General features: G+C 50.0%; 7 protein-coding genes across 7 annotated transcripts; 5 read left to right on the forward strand and 2 right to left on the reverse strand.

Moving 5' to 3' along the window:
• The first annotated feature begins 104 nt into the window (after positions 1-104).
• POJ06DRAFT_262436 (uncharacterized protein) lies at positions 105-1,742 on the forward strand. Its single transcript, XM_056188744.1, has 4 exons — positions 105-463; positions 638-713; positions 816-853; positions 914-1,742. The coding sequence occupies exons 1-4, from the start codon at positions 388-390 to the stop codon at positions 1,474-1,476; spliced, it is 753 nt and encodes a 250-aa protein (XP_056040516.1). The 5' UTR covers positions 105-387; the 3' UTR covers positions 1,477-1,742.
• Positions 1,743-1,824: 82 nt separating this feature from the next.
• POJ06DRAFT_39117 (uncharacterized protein) lies at positions 1,825-4,530 on the forward strand. Its single transcript, XM_056190967.1, has 4 exons — positions 1,825-2,089; positions 2,156-2,237; positions 2,292-2,507; positions 2,566-4,530. Exons 1-4 carry the CDS (start codon positions 1,937-1,939, stop codon positions 4,332-4,334), a joined length of 2,220 nt encoding a protein of 739 aa, XP_056040517.1. The 5' UTR covers positions 1,825-1,936; the 3' UTR covers positions 4,335-4,530.
• A 758-nt stretch (positions 4,531-5,288) lies between these two features.
• Positions 5,289-7,624, forward strand: POJ06DRAFT_262441 (uncharacterized protein). Its single transcript, XM_056188745.1, has 2 exons — positions 5,289-6,674; positions 6,731-7,624. The coding sequence occupies exons 1-2, from the start codon at positions 5,433-5,435 to the stop codon at positions 7,511-7,513; spliced, it is 2,025 nt and encodes a 674-aa protein (XP_056040518.1). The 5' UTR covers positions 5,289-5,432; the 3' UTR covers positions 7,514-7,624.
• POJ06DRAFT_262444 (uncharacterized protein) lies at positions 7,625-9,072 on the reverse strand. The gene is made up of 2 exons (XM_056188746.1): positions 8,546-9,072; positions 7,625-8,493 (listed from the first exon to the last, which is right to left on the reverse strand). The coding sequence occupies exons 1-2, from the start codon at positions 8,829-8,831 to the stop codon at positions 7,772-7,774; spliced, it is 1,008 nt and encodes a 335-aa protein (XP_056040519.1). The 5' UTR covers positions 8,832-9,072; the 3' UTR covers positions 7,625-7,771.
• A 332-nt stretch (positions 9,073-9,404) lies between these two features.
• POJ06DRAFT_283703 (uncharacterized protein) lies at positions 9,405-10,062 on the forward strand (the record flags this gene model as incomplete). The annotated part of the gene is made up of 2 exons (XM_056190123.1): positions 9,405-9,479; positions 9,535-10,062. The coding sequence occupies 2 exons, from the start codon at positions 9,405-9,407 to the stop codon at positions 10,060-10,062; spliced, it is 603 nt and encodes a 200-aa protein (XP_056040520.1).
• A 720-nt stretch (positions 10,063-10,782) lies between these two features.
• Positions 10,783-14,590, forward strand: POJ06DRAFT_262446 (uncharacterized protein). Its single transcript, XM_056188747.1, has 4 exons — positions 10,783-10,991; positions 11,048-13,212; positions 13,267-13,573; positions 13,622-14,590. The coding sequence occupies exons 1-4, from the start codon at positions 10,916-10,918 to the stop codon at positions 14,371-14,373; spliced, it is 3,300 nt and encodes a 1,099-aa protein (XP_056040521.1). The 5' UTR covers positions 10,783-10,915; the 3' UTR covers positions 14,374-14,590.
• A 274-nt stretch (positions 14,591-14,864) lies between these two features.
• Positions 14,865-15,167, reverse strand: POJ06DRAFT_241087 (uncharacterized protein; the record flags this gene model as incomplete). Its single annotated transcript, XM_056186116.1, has 1 exon — positions 14,865-15,167. One exon carries the CDS (start codon positions 15,165-15,167, stop codon positions 14,865-14,867), a length of 303 nt encoding a protein of 100 aa, XP_056040522.1.
• Positions 15,168-15,740: the final 573 nt, after the last annotated feature.

The raw sequence follows: 15,740 nt of genomic DNA on the forward strand, positions 1-15,740 counted from the left end.
TGGAAACCTACCGTCGGCCCACACAGCTACTGAATTCAGCACACAGTTAATGATCAGCGCCGGTGCCGATGGCCAAGGTTTTTATGCGCTGGCTGGATATTTACGTAGCCGTTTTGAACGCGTGGAGTCGTGTCAAGACTCCAGCGCAGCCCAGCCCTGCGCCTCGCCGACGGAATTAACGACACCAAAACACCACCATTCACGTGAAGACTAGAAAAAAGTAGTGGTGCCCACTCACACATCACATTTTTGGGGATCCAGCAGCCGTACTAGCAAATTTATACCTTGCTCATATATCCCGACCCTTCGCCAGTTCTTCTACCGGACCATTTCGTACTCGCGACTTGTTGAATATTGGCGAGCTACAAGTCGGCATCATTCATCACTATGAACTATTACAAATCGTCGTCCGACGACATGCCTCGTCCCCGAAAAACGCAGAACGACGCTTCTGCCAATGGTAGTATGTGTCTCCCAGTTTAATTGTTGTCGCTCATTACCGTCTATCTACATTCAAATGATTTTTTGCATTTGGAATGCGGATCGCACGTCGTGATTAACGTCGTGGATGTGGGTGGTTATATTGGCCTGTTCACTGTGCCAGAACGATTTTTGATGGATCACTAACCTGTCATAGGCTCAAAACGATCATCGTCAGAAGAGGCTCAGTTAATGGCACTCACGGCAGATCGTAGACATTTTAGTTTAATAAGGTATTTGAGAGGACTTAGAGGTGGACCCCCTGGGAGTTGCTTCGAATGCTCTTGAAGGGGAAGGGAATGTCTCTGGGTGGTTGCTAACACGCAGTGGCTTAGAACACTTCACATGGCGGATTTTATCACTTTATTAAATGGTATGCTGAGAAACCGTTAGCCCTGTTTTGCATTGCCAATGTCTCTAACTCTTGCTTAAGGTCTATGTGGGCTAATGAGCATCTTCTCCTCACTTCGCTACTGCCTTGGTGATCCGAATGATTATTACAATTTGTGGCTCGCGATTGCGTTTACGCCGTTCGGATTATTTTTTGATTTTATGGACGGAAAAGTTGCCCGTCTGAGAAAGAAAAGCTCGCTTATGGGCCAGGAACTGGACTCGCTTGCTGATCTTATTTCATTCGGTGTCGCACCGTCATGCTGTGCGTTTGCCATCGGTTTCCGTACTGCCCTTGACAATGCCGTGTTAGTTTACTTTGCTCTGTGTGGATTGAGTCGGTTAGCGCGCTTTAACGTCACGGTTGCATATCTGCCCAAAGACAAGTCCGGAAAGTCCAAGTATTTTGAAGGGACTCCTATCCCGACCACTCTCAGCCTGGTCTTCGTAATGGCTTATTGGGTGTATCAGAAGTGGATCTTGGACGATATTCCGTACGGCATTATTGGTGCTGGTACCTGGTACGCGCTTCATCCTGCTGTAGGATTTTTCTTTGTTAGCGGCTGCGCCATGATTAGTAAGAGTCTTCATATCCCGAAGATATGATCGATGTCTGCGTGTACGATGAAATTTGGAGAACGGTTTGATTTGTGCAGGAAAACGTTAGTCGAATTTCGGATATAAATGGGAATAATATATGAATGTTTCTGCACCACCCTATTTATAAAAATATTAGTCACTGTCTGTTTCTTTGCGCCGCTTGGAGTCTCTGTCTGACTTGCCAAATTTTCCGCGCTCCAATTTAGTTTAGTCTCGTACTTGAATGTGTATGGTTTACGTGCAAGCGTCGATAATGCATTTTAAATGACTGCTAGTTCCACTTTGCTTTAAGGTTAGGGTTGTCGTGGTGAAACCTTGCCATCGAGAAATAATAGTCAGGTTTCAATTGCGGGACAACGATCTGTTCGTTCTTAAAAGACCGTAGTCAAACGCTTTAAATTTTCGGACGGCTATTCTCTCTGTTATAGGTTTCAATTCTTTTTTTTTCTAACTATTCATCGTTCCAATGGCGTCTGAGTTGGTGAAGGAAGTGGCGGACAAACTTGCGGACGTATCTATTGAGAAACCTGTCCCGGCAGCAGCAGAGCCTGCACCTGCTAAGCCCAAGACGAAGAAATCTAAGAAGGACGGTCCCGCAGATGGGTCGTCTCCACTTGAGGTATATTTTCGCCCAACTTGTGAGGAATTGCGTTGGATCTGGATTTTTTCTGATTGTGAGTGATAGATCACGCCAGCCCCCGAGTACATGCCTCATCGTATCAAGATGTTCGAGGAGCTGAAGAAACAGCACGATGAGGAAATTGCTAGTAAGTATCAGTTGCGACTGTTATACTGATGTAGGATCTAACTCATAATTGCAGAGAAGCCTCGTGTTGAAATCACAATCACTCTGAAGGACGGGTCCCTGAAGATCGGAACTGCGTGGGAAACCAGTCCTATGATTATTGCGCGACAGATCAGCAAGTCTCTTGCCGACCGCATTATTATCTCCAAGGTCAACAACATATTGTGGGATTTGGAGCGGCCATTTGAGGAGGACAGCGTCGTCGAGTTTTTTGATTTCGAAACTGCAGAAGGTAGACTTTGGGGTAGCTCGGTCGGTCCAGAATATGAGTCATACTAACGAACTCATAGGCAAGCGTGTATTCTGGCATTCCAGTGCTCACATTCTTGGTGAAGCGTCTGAACGACATTACGGCTGCCATCTGTGTGTGGGTCCTCCTACGGAAGATGGATTCTTCTACGAGATGTCGATTGATGACGGTTCCCGAGCTGTGTCGCAGGCTGATTTCTCGGCACTCGAGACTATTGCTAAGAGCGCTATTAAGGAGCGTCAGCCATTTGAGCGTCTAGTGGTCTCCAAGGAGAACTTGCTCCAGATGTTCAGCCACAACAAGTACAAGCAGACAATCATCGGCTCGAAAATCCCAGACGGAACCTCTACCACTGTCTACAGATGCGGTCCACTAATTGACTTATGTGTCGGCCCCCACGTTCCCAACACTGGCCGGGTGAAGGCGTTCAAGGTCCTCAAGAACTCTTCCTCGTACTTTCTGGGTGATGCCGCAAACGACTCCCTGCAAAGAATCTATGGGGTCAGTTTCCCTGACCCCAAGCAAATGACCGAGTACTTGAAGTTATTGGAAGAGGCTGCCAAAAGAGATCACCGTAAGATTGGTCGTGAGCAGGACTTGTTTTTCTTTCACGAGTTGTCGCCTGGTAGTTGCTTCTGGCTTCCTCACGGCACTCGTATCTACAACAACCTTCTTGAGCTTATGAGGTCCGAGTATCGCAAGCGTGGCTACGAGGAAGTCATCACGCCGAACATGTTCAACTCGAAGCTCTGGGAGATGTCTGGCCACTGGGTGCACTACAAGGACGACATGTTTTCGATTGGTGTCGAGAAGGAGACTTTTGCCCTGAAGCCAATGAATTGCCCGAGTCATTGCTTGCTTTTCAAGTCGCGCGAACGGTCGTACCGTGAACTGCCATGGAGGATGGCTGACTTTGGCGTGCTCCATAGAAACGAGTACTCTGGCGCTTTGACCGGTCTCACGCGTGTGCGCCGGTTCCAGCAGGATGACACTCACATTTTCTGCACCAATGATCAGATTGAGGACGAGATCAGCGGAGTGTTTGATTTCTTGAAGCACATCTATGGCATCTTCGGATTTACCTTCAAGTTGGAGCTGTCCACGCGCCCGGAAAAATTCTTGGGTAAAATTGAGACCTGGAATGACGCCGAAAAGAAGCTTAGTGCCGCGCTAGATAAGTTTGGAGTTCCATGGGAACTGAATCCTGGTGACGGAGCATTCTACGGTCCCAAGATCGATATTACTATCGCGGACGCTTTGCGACGACAGCACCAGTGTGCGACCATCCAGCTCGACTACCAGCTGCCGGAACGATTCGATCTTGAATACCATGTCGCTACTTCTGAAGAAGCTACTGACAAGGACGGCGAAAAGTCGCAGTACGCTCGGCCGGTAATGATTCACCGTGCGATCCTTGGCAGTATCGAGCGAATGACTGCCATTCTTACCGAGCACTTTGGCGGGAAGTGGCCGTTCTGGCTATCGCCTCGCCAGGTTCTCGTTATTCCTGTCGGTGTGAAGTACAACGACTACGCTGAGGAAGTCCGCAAGGCACTTTCCAGCGCCGGTTTGTATGCTGATTCAGATCTTGGTCCTAACACGCTCATGAAGAAGGTCCGCAACGGCCAGCTCCAGCAGTACAACTTCATTCTCATTGTCGGTGAGCAGGAGCTGAATGCCAGGGCCGTCAACGTGCGTAACCGTGACGACCAGTCGCAGCAGAGTAAAGGTGAGATGGTTGCACTTGACGAGGTCGTTAGCAAGATGGTTGCGCTTAAGGAGTCGCGCCAGCTTGACAACAAGCTCTAGATGGTTAGAATGTTGGCTAGGTTGCTACAGTAGATATCTGGCCATGTGTATTGTTCGAGATATATGTGAAAGAAAATAAAACGGTTGATTGTATTAACGTTAACTAGTTATTTTGTATGATTGAATGTACAGTGACTCTTCAATTTCACTATACCGAAATGGGTTAGTGCAAGGGTAATACCGCCTCCTTAGTGAAGTGAATTCATCATTCTGCTTGCCCATTTCTATTCAATCGGATAACGTACGGGTGCATTTGAGTTTGGGCGACTCAAGGTAGAAGTCAGTCTCTGGGAGATACAGAAGCATAGCCAGTACTTAAGACACCTTAGATCGACATGTGATATACTAGTTCATGTAATTCTTTGACCATTTGCGCGTTCAACTTATCCGTAATGATGCTGACATCTGTCTGCGCGGTCGCTCTAAGTAGGCTTCCTGCGCGTGATCATAAGTCGTGGCCAACGAGACGCGTACACTGCGCCACTACGCAATTGTTCACAGATGAGGTGGTTTTATATTTTCACATATGTTTCGCCCTGCGCGGCTTTGTCTTGGGCTCTGCTGCGTCGTCATCGGGCTCGTTGCATGTAGCGGGTAGTTGACTACACTAACCTGCCCTTGAGCGACGTGACTTTGTGTTTGTCGTCAGAGAGTGGCCAGGGACGTTGATCTCGAAATCGAGATTGTCATGCAGATGGTTTGAGAAATCATCCGTTTCTGCCATTTAATGTGCTTCATGGTTCTTTCAGGGACATACGAGGAGGTCTAGATAGACCGGATCGCACATGATCGTCCGACCCGGCGTCGCTATCGTTGGCAAGAACGTTACAACTTGGGCGCGGGTGGCTTCTGCGTAACACGATGACGAAATAGATCCAGTCCTGTCTCGAGTTACGTCATAACCTATCAGACCCACTGACCCGATCTGGCGCGGCTCTGAAGTTGCAACGGAGTACCGCGCGCCGGGTCAGACTTTACTGCTACACAGCCACGGGAAGCACCGCCTCACCGCCACAACACCCGGGGACGCAGCCATCGCGAGAGTGTCCTTTGCAAGGACCAGCAATTGCAGTTTCTCGTCGGCACAGGGCAGTCGCCATGCTTAAAGACACACACGTCAAGCGAAGCGACACAGTGGTTCGACGAATGGCTTCTGCAGGCTCATCCACGAACGCAGTGGCTGCGAGCGCAAGCAGCTCGCAGCAACAGATACCGCATTATCCTTCGGTACGGCGGTCGATGCTCAGCGGCCAGCACACTCCGACGGCAACACAGTCCAACGGGTCTCCATATTACGGTCCTGCCGAAGGAACAAACTTGCGACATGTCTCCACCGAAAGATCTACTTCGTCCTCGTCGACTGGATACGCAGAACCATCGATGCCAGGCGGATTTCCAGAAGCGCAAGGACAGCCCTTGGCTATGCCGCAGATAGGCGACAATGATGATGACGATGATAGTGGAGTCAACGAAGACAGGCAACCTGTGGTTGCAAATAACCTTTACTTCAATGGATATGCTGCGCAACCTCCACCAAGCGCTGTTGAATCTGGGGAATTCGCTCTCTCTGAATCGTCCCGACTTTCGCAACAGCAGCATCTCCAGGAGCACGAGGAGCCAATCCACTCTATGGTCGTATCTTCGCAACCCATGTCCCCGCTATCTCCGGTTAGTCCACAGCCTGTGCAACATCCCAAACAGGGAACGCTCACAAGGAATGCTCAAGGACGAGCGTCCATGCGGATTCCGACAAATGCGCAGCGCCATCCCGACGAGAACTCGGCATTCTTCACGCCTGTGCCTGTCAGCGGTAATCCCACCGACGTGTTGTCACAGCGATTTTCAGTCTGGAGAAAAATCTTGAAGGAATTGATTGTGTATTTCGAAGTAGCTGCTAGTGCTCAGGACTCCAGATCCAAAGAGTGTGCTAGACTTGGTGGGATCGTGACAGTTCCGTTCCGTGATACGGGCGATATGTTTCTGCGGCAGGGTGGAATACAGGATACGACCATTATGTTGCGGGATTATCACAAACAGGCGACTCTCCATGCAGCTGATGCGGCAAGGCAGATCAACGAGATTGTACCACGGCTGAAGGAACTACGGCGTGACTTGGCGCTCAAAATTAAGGAGATCAAGGGATTATCAGGAGATTTTAAGAACTCGGTCGCAAAAGAGCAGGAACTCACGAAAAAGCAGGTGGCAGTTTTGACAGAGGCGCTGAGCGCCATGGCTGTCAATCCACACCTGGTGTCTGGAAAGTACGATCCTTATATCCTCAAGCTTGCCGTGGAGAAGCAGCTTCGGAGGCAGATTGAGGAAGAAAATTACCTGCATCAAGTGCGTGATTATACGGTTCGGATTCTGGTTTATTTTTGTTAATTGATTATGTTTAGGCATACTTGAACATTGAGACATCAGGAAAAGCTTTGGAGGAGATCGTCGTGAAGGAGATACAGCAAGCATTCGATATGTACTGTGGATTATTAAACCGGGAAGGACAGGACACGCTCGATTTTGCGCACAACCTTACAATCAACCTGGTTGGGCTGCCTCCTGCAAAGGAGTGGGATGATTTTGTTCGTAGGGATCCGAATTTCGTGGACCCGACAATACCAGTCCGGAAACTGGAGAACATCTTTTACCCTGGTCGTGATAGTGGTGCGACCAAGCCGATAAGAGCTGGTCAATTAGAACGGCGGACAAAATATCTGAAATCGTACACAAGCGCGTGGTATGTTTTGACGCCGACATACCTGCATGAATTTAAGACCTCGGATCGCAAGAACGATCTGACGCCTGTGATGTCTCTCCTGCTTCAAGATTGCCATCTCTCTGACCATTCTGACGCGTCGTCACATTCGTTCAAATTTTTAATGAAAGGAAAGCAGACTGGCCAGTTCCATCGCGGACACAGTTGGATGTTCCGCGCAGAGTCGTATGAGCAAATGATGGTTTGGTACACTGACATTAAGCGATTGACGCAAGTCTCCTCGGATGATTCCATGGGAAAGAACGGAAAGTCGTCCTCTCTGCGTACGGCAACACCGGCAACACGGCCATCTAGTGAATACTATAGCAGAGATGTGAGGACAATGGCAGTCAAAAAGTCGGCCTCCGTTGACGGTTCCAGGTTAAGCTACGACAGCAGTGGGTCCGGTGTAGAGACAAACTATTAGTTTCTTTGTTTGCTTATCATTTGGGAAAGCGTGCATGGGTTTCATTTTTTTCATTATTATACAATAGGATATTTGCGATTTGTATTTGTAGTTTGTACTGTTACTTGGATGGTGCAGATATTGGCTTATTTGGGTGTTTATGTATTACTTACAGACTTGTCTTGACAATGCATACCGTACAACATGTTCTCCTGGCAGCAATCAGACAATTATATCGTACACGGGCTAGATTAAACAATATCGTACAGTTCCGGCAAATTAATCCCAGGTCATCGCATTTGCTGGCATAGCAAATCTGCTATCTGGGATATCAGGAACATCATCGACAGCCCGTGACGCGTTCCTGGTTTGCTTCGTGCTCTTTCGACTAGGTACTGACTCCCACGATTGCCCATCCAGTGCCTGATTGAACGACGGAGTCCTGATATCTTCTTTGGCTTCGACCGGCGCAGGAGGCGGACTAGGTTTCTTTTTGGCATGTCCAACTAGTTCTTGCTTCGGCAAGTTCGCCAGTCTAATCTTCTGTGCCTCTAACCTCTGTTTGTCAAGCATAGCTTCTTGAGCTTTTTGTTGCTTGAACTCCCGCAGCCGTCGCTCTTGCTCCTCCTGTTGCATTGCCTTTACTTCCTTCATTGTCTCATATTTTTTCTTATTTTGCCTTTGTCTTTTGGTAAGCTCTGGGGACTCTGTTGGAGTCTTTGCTTTCTTGGTGGCCATTTTGTCAGCCGAACCGATGATCTTAAGTACACGTACGCCACTCGCATGTGCAGGCCTCGGGTAGTCGGGGGATATTGGTTCGGAAACTTGGTCGTTTTCAGCTTCTCGAGCTGCAGATACCTGGGCTGTGGTGTCAATCTTGAGCGGCTCCAGAGTTGATTGAGACGAGACTCGGTTGGACGAGTCAGGTTGAGCGGATTTCGCCGCTTCGGTTTCTCTTTTGGTTGCAACCGGCGGTGAAGGAGACCATTTGCTAGGCTTTTCTATGACCTGGATATCAGTTGCGGGGTTCGACCCGTTCGTACTTAGACTTACCACCAGTTAAAGGTTTGCTTGCCGTCGAGTTGGCGGTTGTGCTCGACACGTCCTTCTCATTCTTAGCCGAAGCATTTGCACCTTGAAGTAGAAATTGAGATTGACCTTTGGTCTTCTTCTTCTTTTTGCGTTTCTCCGAATCCGTAGGCAGAGTCCCCGGTATCCTGGGTAGCGATCTGCTTGGGCTCTCAACTTCCTGTGATGGAGCGGTTGGTTTTAACCGATTAACCAAAATCACCACACCAATAAGTGCAACGGAAAGCACAGCTTCCAGTATCGTGACCATTTTGGGCCCGAACCTACGGCACGTACAGGTTATTGATTGTGATGGATAAGGTGAGGTATGGCAATGGATCAATGAGCTTGCCGGTTCAAGTGCGGGGTTTCAGGGCTTCTATTTTGTCCCATCCTGCGCTCCGGATCTTCACCATTTGGCGAGTTAACTCCAATCATCCATGGCTTCCAGTGTCCAGCACATCGATAATGAGGAAAAGACAACAGTCGATACTTTGATAACGATTTTGGCGCGTCTACGTGCACGTTCGTTTTCTCTTATGTTTGACTATTCGAACGGCACCCATGACGCGATTCGGATAGCCCATGCTCTGCTCGATGAAGGTTACGACCCCAACGGAATGTCCAACAATCTCTGGACGCATTTAACGAACACTAGCCGAAAAGAGCACAGCTCTCGCAGTTGTTGGTTGGTGGAACGTTGAATGAGGTTAAGAGTTTGAGAGGATTTACCCCAAGAGCATCTTTAACTTGGGACGACGTTGCTAAACGCTTTCAACACTTAATCTTTCTCGACGAATTAGCGAGGCGGACGCGTCCATTTTTTGTCGATATGCTAATTAATATGAGGATCAGGGGAAGAACACCTACACCAACTAATAGAAGCACAGGTTCCAGGCCAAAGGATTTGAAGAAGATGGTTAGACTAAGTTCTACGTTAATGGAGTGTAACTGGCTAATGCTCATCTATATAGTTGCTAGCCAGAGATGGCCGGTTTAGTGTTGTGGGAGGGATAATGGATAATACAGGACCGATGCCAACCGCACCGCCAGCTAATGGCATGGCAACTCTTCAAGTTGTACATATTATCCCTTTCAGTGCCAGTCGTCGTATTCCTTTAAGACTTATGCTTTCTAAATTTGTGGGTCAAGATATGGAAAATTTACTAACTGGCGGTGGTATCAACGATCCATCTAATGCACTCTTATTAAACCCTGATGCCCATCAGGCTTTTGACTCATTTGCATTTGGTCTGGAATGCCAAAATGATCGATACTTTCTCAGAATGCTAGTGCCAAGGTGGTCGCTACCTCCAACATTTTCTCGCCACTTTGAGGGTGAAGAACTCTTTTTTGGCCAAGGACCTGAACATGTTGCATTACCTTCAGCTCTCCTTTGCAATATCCAGTTGGCTGTCGGCCGTGTATTACGTGCTAGTGGGGCAGCAGAAACTATAGACAAGATTGAAGAGGATCTTAGTCTGCGGAAACCTGGAAGCTGATTATGGGCTTCGAGTTGGTGCTTCGTATCTTGAGAGAGAATTGAGAGCTTTGCAAAATCTTGACGAGTTGGCTATGGATCACCTATAGCACAAGCGTGGCGTCGTAATAAGCCACAAAAGTTTGGTGCGCCTTGTAACTCATACGACACTTCGAGATTGTGCAAAGCGATTGAAACGTACAATACTCTTGGTGCTCTAGCCTTGGGGGTTAAAGCTAAATGGGTCAAAACATCCAGAGGTGTTCTCCGATTGCCGTTAGGTTCACGGAGAATGGATTGGTAACTCTGTAGTGGGATTATCCGTATATCTAAGATGGTCAGCGCGATGTAGATAGTTAGGGTCCAAGGCTGCAGATCTTTAAGAGTTGGCTTGCGAACTTTGCAGGGTCGAACAATCGAAACGCGATCAAAGTGTCCCAGCAAAGCACGCAATTTCGTCTCACGAAGATGGCACATTACGGAACTTTTAGAGGTACTAGCGCGGACAATTGTACATACAAGTATCGACGAAGCGAAGACGCACGGAAAGTGTTGAGGGTTTCGCTGGCTCGGCCATGTTCAATACCCTAATCCTTATCTATCACGTGTATCGGGCTTGTAATCTGACAATTAAGGGCGAGCTGTGAGCCGCACGTGAGTTGTTCCTTTCTCTGGCGCACCGGCCTCGCCATATTTCCGAAGGCGGAGACTTGTGCTGAAACTCCAGGTGGTTGCCATCCAACTTGCCGCTGACCATCCGACAACGGGGCGTCATTGCATTTGAAAGCACTGGCGAGAGCCTGGACGTCTCCTCGTCCTCATTATTGACGATTGTTATACCTGCAATACTGTTGACATAATAGAACTTTGACTCGATGTTACGGGCGTTTGCTCCGGTGCCCGTCGTCGAGCTGAGCTCGAAAGAGCGGATACAGGCTATTTTCGCTTCGAGTAGGTTGTCCCAGATGCTATGGTGAGTAGAAGCAATGGCTCACTATTTATTATAGGAGATAAACTGTATGTCGGCTTAGCATCCGGAGCATTAAAGGTCTATTCGGTGCCTCCGTCGACAGGGTCATCGTTCGCGCCTTCGGCAAGCCCCCCAGTGCCTGCCAAGTTAGTGACGACGATCGACCAATTTACAAAGAGGGCAGTTGAGCAATTGGCCGTCCTTGAGGAAGCAAGAGTGTTGGTTGCGCTCAGCGATGGTTACGTGCACCTGTATGACCTTGATACGTACGCTTTACAAGAGCGACTTCATCGCACGAAGGGTGCATTTGTCATGGCGACTTCATCGGATCTTGAATTCGACAAACCGTTTGTTGCGCTCTCAAGTGATGGCTCGTTACCAAATCCGTCGGCTGCGGATGTTCAGGGCACGGTCTCACGACTAGTGGTTTCGGCCAGAAAGAAATTGCATTGTTATGAATGGCAGGGCGCGGAACTGATTGGATCTCGCGAGATATCAATTCCTGAGCGCCCACGGTCGCTGACATTTATTCGACCGGACAAGATATTGTGCGGGTTAGTTGTCGAGTACTTTTTGGTGGACATCTCGGCATCGACGGTCTCGAGTGTTTTTGCTGCCGGGCGACCGGTTGGCCCGCTAAATGGAGCCATTGCCGGGGTTGCTGCGAACATCGGCGACATCACTTCTTCGGCATCCGCGTCTGCCCGACGGCAAGGGTGTGCGCTGGCTGCATTGCTACCGGAAGATGACTCAGTGTTACTTGTCAACGAATTCTCATCAGCGTTCTTGTCAGCAGAGACCGGTGGATTTATCAAGACGAAGAAGCCGATAAAGTGGAAGGACGTGCCGGCAATGCTTGGGTACACGTATCCTTACGTTATTTCTGTTGCCGCTAACAGCAGACGGCTAGAGGTCCGGAATCCAAAGACATGCACGTTGCTGGAGGCCATCAATTTTCCCACGCTGGCGCACTTGCATGACGGCAAGTATCCGTTTGTTGCTTCGTCGCGGCAAGTTTGGCAGCTCAGTATCAAGTCTTTTGAGGAGCAGGTGCGGATTCTGGTCGATCAGAATCAGTTGGACGAGGCAATCAGTTTAGCAGAAGGGTTGGACGATGTGTTTATTAGCGATCGGACCGAGATGTTAAGGAAGTTGAAGATGATGAAGGCAGAAGAGCTATACATGCGCATGAAGTTTCAGCAGTCAATGATGATGTTTTCAGAAGTGTCGGCACCGCCAGAGCGAGTGCTTGCGCTCTACCCTGCAGTTATTGCTGGTGATGCGGCAGGCAAGGATGATGTTGACGGTGAACGTGCCGAGATGAACAGCCACAAGGAGGCTGAATCGGAGCCAGATGGCAACGGCACAAGCGATATCGCACCGGTCAATGGCAATGACAAGAGTAACGGCGACGCGGCATCGGTCGCATCTACTAACCCAGACGCTCAGCGGCAAAAAGATGTCGAGTTCTTTGATCGATTTCTGCGGCCAAGCATATTGTCGTCGGCCAAGCCGCCAGGCGGGGGTAACGGCGTCGTGGCAAAATACACGAGTTCCTCGGCGGACACAATGTCGGTGGCAGACAGTTTGGCGAACTTTTTGTCGATTGGCAAGAATTCGAAGGTCGCACCGCCATCGGAGGTAGGCAGTGTTTCGGATTTCGGTGGGCCAGAGTCGTTAGACGGCAAGGCGTTGAATAAAGCTGTTCGGTGCTTGTTGATTTATCTGATCGACACCCGGCGGAAGATCGCGCGGCTGGCTTCAGTCGAATCAGGCACGATCACGAAAGAAGACCTTGCGCTGGTTTCGACGGAAAAGATGACGGCTGGCACGTTCGGAGCCGACCTTAGCAAGGAAGCAACGGTTGTGGATACGGCGTTGCTGCGATGTTACATGTTGATCAATCCGCAACTGGTTGGCCCACTGGTCCGGTTGGCGAATCATTGCGACAAGGACGTGGTCAGGCAGCAGCTTCTGTCGCACGGCAAGTGGTCCGAGCTGGTTGATTTCTATTATACGAAGAAGTTGCACCGAGACGCTCTGGAGCTGCTCAAGGAGCTTGCCGAGAGTCGGCAAGCGTTGGAGCTGTCCGGGCCTGAGCCGATAGTTGAGTACCTGCAGAAGCTTGGTCATGAGCATCTCAATTTGGTGTTCGAGTTTGCGATGGGCCCAATTCGCATGGACGAGCAATATGGAATTGATGTACGTTCGGTTTACGGCAACAAAAGGGTCTGATTTACTGACAGTGGCGCGTAGATCTTCATGGCGAATACTCCCGAGGCGGAGTCGTTGTCGCGAACAGCAGTAGTCAAGTACTTGGGTGGGATATCTCGGAGCCTGACGATCAAATATCTGGAGCATTTAGTGTTTAGTCTGGGCGACCTGTCGCCAGATTTTCACAACGAACTGGCAGTGGCGTACCTGGAGGATATTAAGACCAACGCGCAGCTCTACTCTCTGGACGACGACATGCTTCAGCGACCTCTGGACAAGTTGCTGAGGCTGTTGCGGGAGTCGAGGCAGTACAGACCTGAGAGGATTCTCAGTGTCATTCCGCGGGACTGTATGTATTTTATGTATATGTATGTGTACATGGTGCTGACGGTCAAAGCGAGCTTATTACTGGAAGCCAAGGCGATCTTGTTCAGTCGGATCGGCGAACACAAACGCGCGCTCGAGATCTACGTTTTCAATATGAAGGACTATGGCAAAGCGCAGGAGTACTGCATGAACGTTTACGACACCGACGCACCCAACAACAAGACCGTATTTCACACTCTGCTCGAACTGTATCTTCGGCCGCCGGGTATTCGAGTAACACTATCGAACCGGATGCCGCCCTCACGCCGGTCGTCCAACTCGTCGTCGATGTACAACCTGTCCGCATCTCCGCCGCCGCCGCCGCCGCCGCCGTCGTCGTCGTCTGGGTTCCAGCTGCAAAAGTCGCCATCGTCATCGTCGCTGAGCTCGATGCCGAGTTACGAGGTGCCGGCGATGAACCTCGACGCGGCGCTGGACCTGCTGTCGAACCACGGCTCGCGCGTATCTGCGATCGACGCGCTCGAGCTGCTGCCGTCGGACATCAAGATGACGGCGCTCGGCCCGTTTCTCGAGGCGCATTTGCGCACGACGACGGCGAGCGTGACGCGGGACCGGCTGTTCGCGTCGCTGCTCAAGACCGAGCTCGTCCGGACCCAGCAGGCGCTTGTTGACTTGCGGAGCCGGAACGTTGTTATTTCGGACACGCGCGTGTGTCCGGTGTGCGTCAAGCGGCTCGGCAGCAGCGTGATCTCTGTGTTTCCTAACCGCACGGTGGTGCACTACGGTTGCGCGAAGCAGTACCGCGAGACGCTGAAACAGTAGAGGCCGCCGCCGGGCTTGTGTATTTTAAAAATTCGTCGTTTTATTTTGGTATGGGTATTTTGCACTGCTATGCATTGTCGTCATTTTGAGCTAAGTCCGCCGCCGCCAGCGGTTTATTTGGAGGGCGGTTGTAATTCAATAATCGTCGTTTGCCGTCCAGAGTGTAATTTAATGTAATGTTTGCTGCTGTCGGAAGCGGTGCTTGGGAAAATTTTTGAGGTTATGTTCATATATACAGTTCACGTAATGCATATCAACATGCGCATCAAACAATAACGCCCAAACCAAACCAAAACAAAAGAACCCGAGACGTTTGTATCATAACCCATCATAATAAACCTTTACACCCTCCGCCGGCGAGTACCGTTCACAACGCCAAATTCCATTTTACACCGCATCCACCAAATTTTTTTTTTCGCCGTAATTATAACCTGTATAAACCGATGTCTACTATGCGCAGATCATATAGTACAACGGACAAGCAAGGAATTTTAGAAGGTTGCCTCCTCGGGGATGTCGATGTTGGACACCCATCGCCGGATGCCGTTGGTCGACGACACATCGGACGCGGTCGACACGATCGACTCTGAGCGGGGACGAGCTTCAGCTTCGGCGACAGCAGCAGCAGCAGCTGCGGCTGCTTGGTCCTCAGAGATAGCGGGTGCTGGGACGACGTCGGCAGTGAGGACGAGGAAGTTGCGCTTCTCGGACTCGAGTGGAGCCGACAGTCTTAGGAACTGAGGAGCCTTTGGCGCGGCGGAGGCAGCGAGCGACGGAGAATCGGCGGTGTGCATTGCTAATGAGACTGAAGAGCTTTTGACGAAGGAAGACACGGCAGAAAGATCGATCTGAACTTTGGGAATGAAAATGCAATCTTGTGCAGGAGATAGACAGGAAGGGCCAGCTGGGCCATTATATAGATTGATTGTTGTCGAACCAACAGGTTAGTTGGCGTTTGGCTCGGTTGCTGGGCAGGGGCAAAACCAGCGGGCCAGCCGGATCACCGCGCGCGACTCGTGACGCCATCGCCCACCCACACCGAGGCTTCGCCCACGCTGATTGGCTGTCCCCGCATCGCCGCACGCGCGGCCAGTTGTCAGCAATTCCTAATCCTAATGCAAATTTCGCGGCGCAATTAATTCTTATTGTTTTTGTTGTGTGTTTCAAGTTGCAAACCCGGCGCAAGATTTTTCCGTCCGTCCGACCGGAGATATCAAATTTTTCTTTTTTCTTTGCCCTTCTTCTGCACCTGGCCGTCCCGTGACAGCGCCGATGACGTAATGCTTTCTTCGCTTGCCCAGCAAAACCCGTGACTAATAATCTACCCGGGGCCATCACCGCTATGAAACTGGCTTCCTCGGCGTTCG

The sequence above is a fragment of the Lipomyces tetrasporus genome (assembly GCF_029532465.1).
Source record: "Lipomyces tetrasporus strain NRRL Y-64009 chromosome Unknown POJ06scaffold_12, whole genome shotgun sequence".
NCBI lineage: Eukaryota > Fungi > Ascomycota > Lipomycetes > Lipomycetales > Lipomycetaceae > Lipomyces > Lipomyces tetrasporus.